Source organism: Carex rostrata, chromosome 10 (genome assembly GCF_964058835.1).
Source record: "Carex rostrata chromosome 10, lpCarRost1.2, whole genome shotgun sequence".
In the NCBI taxonomy this organism is placed as follows: domain Eukaryota; kingdom Viridiplantae; phylum Streptophyta; class Magnoliopsida; order Poales; family Cyperaceae; genus Carex; species Carex rostrata.
This window is the reverse complement of record NC_135927.1, coordinates 7,069,823-7,075,261: the sequence shown is the minus strand read 5'-3', so window position 1 is coordinate 7,075,261 and position 5,439 is coordinate 7,069,823. Positions and strand designations below refer to the sequence as shown.

Sequence of the window (5,439 nt, the reverse complement as noted above, 5' to 3'; positions counted from 1 at the left end):
TGATTGAAATTAACACAAATCACACAAATTCATACAACTAAATTCATGCATAGTGAAGCTTCACAGAATGACAAAATTCACATAAATTCATAAAAAATCACAAATTCATATTTAGACCGAGCTGGACAACATAAAATTCACCCAAATTCTTACCTAGACCAAGTTGGCCCGCTAGCTCGCGAGCCAACTAGGCCCAACTTAAACTTGTTAATTCTAGACCAACCTAGTGGCGAGCTAGCTTATTAACAGCTCGAGCCAATAATGAGTGGGCTGTTAGTGATCAAGTCAGATGCGAGTCCCAATCGATCCATGAGCCATGGGAAAGTACCTTACAATATATTCAATAAAATCTACAAAATAAAACTAATCTCAATCTCACAAAACATGTACATAGGGAGGATCACATTCATCAGTCTCATAACCGTCTTCATAGACCAATTTTGATCCCTCGTGCTCGAAAACTTTGATCCCGGCATGCATAACTCTTTTCAAAATCTCTTCATCGACCTCAAATCCAACACAATCTCTCACAACCAATTCTTCCAAGCTTTTGCAACCATTCAAAATTGACAGCAACTCATCTTTCTGCAAGTAAGATTTGCTAAGGCACAGGCACTTCATCTTTGGTAGCTTGTTGACAAGAACTGAGATATCATCCTTTTTGAAGGATCCAAACATTTTCAAGCTGTTCAATTTTGGGCTGAGGTTGTTAACCAACCCTGGAAATGACGACGGCTTGCATTGCATTTCAAGTTGTTCGAGCTCATGCCATCTACCTATAATTTCTGGCAAGTGGGGTTCATCCTCTGATAGTAAATTTGGAAGTGTGGCTTTCCTCAATTTTGGGCACCTATTGAAACATAATAAGGAATGATGTAAAATACACTGATGGCGGTTTTAATGTTCAACAATAAGTATATATTAAAAGCAAAAAATCATTTAATTAGATAGAAGTTCTGACTGAAAGCAATATTTGTGGAACAATCCTTAAGAGACTTTTTCAAAACAAGAGAAAAGACAAGAGCAAATATTGAAATCTAAGTGGGGTATATGTTTTTTTTTTTTTTTGACAAAAGTGGTGAGTGCCCACCTATTTTCTTAGAAACAAAATAGTTCATAAAAAATAGCCAACAACACAAAGGAATATAACATCTAAAGGACTACTCCTACAAGTAGGGGTGTCAATGACACCCGTTTATCCGTTTATCCTACCGGTATCATATTCAATAAGACAGGTATGGGTAAAATCTTTTTTTCGTTAACGTATTGGGTATGGGTATGGATAAGAATTATTTTTCATTAGACAAACGGCTATGGGTACGGTTAAAGATTATTTCATACCCGTTGGGTAACGGATAATTATATAAAATAAATTATATCATAAGAAGAATATTATGCTAAATATTTTATTTTTTTTGTTTGAATGTTTTATTATTTAGCTAAGGAATTGAATTTATCAGAAGAGATATTTGTGATTTTGATTTTTTTTGCTTAATAAAAAACTATTACTTAGAATTAATTTTATATTTATATTTTAATTTTATATTAGTAATTCTAATTACATATGTCTGACATGATAAGTTTTGATGGTTTATTTGTAAAAATAATAAAACTATTTTGCTTGTATTATTCATTATTTGCCCACTACCATTTCGTTACCCGCTAATCTTAACGGGTATAAATACGGTAGGGTAAGGTAAATTCTTAACGGGTATAAGTCGGATATGGATAAAGTCAATTCTTAGTGGGTATGGGTATAAAAATGATTCCACCCTACCCGTATCGTACCCATTGACACCCCTGCCTACAAGTTGGAAAGCAACATGGGGATATCTAAGAACGTAAAAGCATACAATAAGTGGGGTCTATGTAAAAGTGACCAATATTATAAGCCAAGAGAGAGAACAACTTACCTATGTGAAATGTATGCTATATCATTTATGGATGCGCCAAATAACAGAGGGAACTCGACTTGAATTGCTTCACCATGACTTCTCGCAACACAAAGTTTGAGAAATCGTGAGAAGGAGAAGCGACCGTTGAAGCCATACCGATTGCTAAATTCTTTTGACAAGTTGCTCCAAGGCATGAAATCCAGTCCCCGAAACTTGAGAACTTGCCAACACGTAGGATCGAGTGAGACCTTGTACCAGGACTGGCACACAAATGGTACGGAAAGTGTCAAGTCTTCGAGGCCAAGCCGGCGAAATATATTCACTAAACTATCTGTATTCAATTCTTCCCATCTCCTCTCTTCTTCCATGTTTTGCTTGGTCACTATTTCTCTCAACCAAAGATGGTGGTTTGTAGAGAGGTAATTGGTAAGGAGAAGGTGTCGTTTGTATAATAATATGTTTTCTGTGCTTGTGAGAGGTTGAAAGTTTTTTTATGTTTTGCAAGAGAAATGGAGAACATTCACAAGTACAATTCGTCAGATATCCGAGTCGGAGTCGGATGCAATTAATATTGAATATTCGAGCAAGTGCTGAAATTAAAATTATTAATATGTTGTTTCCTAACTCATGTGAACTTCGGATCTAAATGCTACATACACACCAAACACGGTCAGCTAATTTGAACAGTACGTGTAGTACTGTAGTCTGATCTCATTTTCAAAGTGCGATGTTAACCTCCACAGGTCTTAGATATTTTACTACTGATCTGATCTTAGACGGAACAAAATAAAGTGACCTATATTCAGATTAATATATTATAACTAAAAGAAGACATCGAATCCATAAAGGTGTTCTTCTAATATAATTTTAAATTATAATTTGGTACTTATTTAATGCACTTATATATATATATATATATAGAGTTAGGCTGGGGTGCTATGGATAGCATAGAGGCCTCTATGCTACGGCTCAATATTCGAGTTTTCAAAATCCAAACGGTCGATCCGAACCGTTCATCTTATTCTCCATATTAATATCTGCTTGGAGACCAAATTTTACATTTTTCTGAATTTTTTTACTATTTATTAAGTATTTTACAAAATTGTTGATCCAACGGTGGCTGCACAAAACAGTAAAACCGTTGGATTAGCGATTTTCAAAGTGGCTTAATAAATAGTAAAAAAATTCAGAAAATTATAAAATTTGGTCTCCAAGCAGATATTAATATGGAGAATAAGATGAACGGTTCGGATCGACCGTTTGGATTTTGAAAACTTGAATATTGAGCCGTAGCACGGGAGGCCACTATGCTATCCATAGCACCCCAGCCTAACTCTATATATATATATATATATATATAGAGTAAAGCTAGGGTGTGACATGCTCACCAAGAAAGTTTGGTGAGCATAACTCCAAAAATATATCGAATCGACGTCAAATGCCGAATCCAAACCGTTGAAATCCATGTACTTCATGAGTGATGCATATACATGCAAAATTTTGAAGTTTCGAGTTTATTTGCTACACGGTCAAGTGGTCAAAGAAACGAACATTTTATTATAAGTTATTTTACATATTTAATTTTTATTATTTCTTTGACCACTTGACAGTGTAGTAAATAAACTCAAAACTTTCAAAATTTTGCATATATATGCATCACTCATGAAGTGCATGGATTTCAACGGTTTGAATTCGGCATTTAACGTCGATCCGATATACTTTTGGAGTTATGCTCACCAAACTTTCTTGGTGAGCATGTCACACCCTAGCTTTACCTATATATATATATATAACTAGCCATATTAAATATTTCAAAATGCTTGCAATATGAACTCTATAGAAATATTTATGGAAATTTTAAGTACTTCAGACCAAATTAGGCATTAATTAAACGTATGAATTAAAGACTCAAAAACTACATAATAAGCTACATAAAGTTTGAGCCTCAAATAATCCTCAAGCAATGGCGGTTAGGTGTAATAAGAGGCGTATTTGTTTTTTACACTATTCGGGGGTTGGTTGGAGATATTACAACTCAAAATAATTGAGTGGTTTTAATCAACTACTCGATCAAGTCATATGTGATTACTATTTAATTGAGTGGTTTTAACTTTTAAGCCTAAAAGTAGTTGAATGGTTTTCATTAGAAATACGCCTCATCTAACAATTGACTTATTGTTACCCCCAAGCTATTTAGAAATGTTTTTTAGAATGAATTTTCCCGAAAATTTTAAGGATTTGGTGTAATTAAATAGAGCAGGAAACATTTTAATCATTAATAAATTTTCAATTTACATTGCAATGAAGTAACTCAAATTTCGAATTTGTTCCTGAAAAATTTAGATTAATTGTTCGTTACAAATCCTGAAGCTGTTTTTTATCTATTAATTTGTCTTCTGAATTTTCAAATAACCAGATTTTGAGCAATTTTTTATTGCAATAGAAGAATAAAAAATAGAAAAATCCAAATTGGTGTTTTAATAATTTTTGTTAAATATGTTTAAGTACTCCAAACATGTACAATCAATACATTCCAATAATTAACCAAGCACAGTAAAATAATAATTTAGACAATATAAAGTCATCAACCATACAACGTCAAGAAAAGTATGAAATTAAGAAAAAGAGTAAATTAAGCAAGGATGAGTTTAAATTTATATATTAAGTAATTTCGTCAACTCAACTTTTTTTTTATCATATCAGAATTCAGAATCATATTTTTAATTTCAATTAGAAGTTCAAATATCGCTCTTCTTGTCATATTTCATATTTCAATTTATAAATTCACATTGTTGTTCTTAATTTATTTACTTCGAAAATAAAATGGTTATGTTTTGTATAATATTAGGGATTATAAAATAAATTATCTGATACATCGATTCTTCAGCAAATATATATCAGCGTCCTGATCATATACCGAATGATTTTAACAAGATAGGAATTAATTAGTCCAAACAAGACCAGTGATTTTAACATGGCAACATATAACGTACATGATTTTTGTATTAGGTTCTAACTTTTTTCAATTATTTTGTATTATTATTGTTAAATACGTGGTCCCAAAATTTATGTTTTTATTAGTCCAAACAAGACCAGGGATTTGGTATTAGAAATTATTCCTTCTCGTACTAACATTCGGTCAAACAAGACCAGGGATTTGGTAAGATTTTTATAATCTTTATTCATTCTGTTGTACCCGTTCAAGTTATGAATAGTAAGATTTAAATTACTACCCGTTCAAGAAATTAATTCCATATAGCCAGATTCGTACATATAATTTCAAAATTTACGGATTAAGTCCACACAAATTTTAATACGGATCGAATTGCTTTGATTAGACATCAGGCCGAATTTGATCCAATGTCCATCAAACCATCCCACTCTTACAGGGGCGGATTTACGTGTATGTTAGGAGGTGCTAAGCCACCTTATGATTTTAAAATTAGTAATTATGTATAATAAAATTTAGTTGAACTTTTGATTTTTTTTTTAACTTTTATATACTCTAGACCCCCTCATGAAATAACAAAAGTGTATTGGCAGT

General features: G+C 32.4%; 1 protein-coding gene across 1 annotated transcript; it reads right to left on the bottom strand.

Moving 5' to 3' along the window:
- Window positions 1-334: 334 nt before the first annotated feature.
- LOC144560693 (F-box/LRR-repeat protein At3g48880-like) lies at window positions 335-2,301 on the bottom strand. Its single transcript, XM_078309937.1, has 2 exons — window positions 1,914-2,301; window positions 335-850 (listed from the first exon to the last, which is right to left on the bottom strand). The coding sequence occupies exons 1-2, from the start codon at window positions 2,261-2,263 to the stop codon at window positions 376-378; spliced, it is 825 nt and encodes a 274-aa protein (XP_078166063.1). The 5' UTR covers window positions 2,264-2,301; the 3' UTR covers window positions 335-375.
- Between the last annotated feature and the right edge of the window lie 3,138 nt (window positions 2,302-5,439).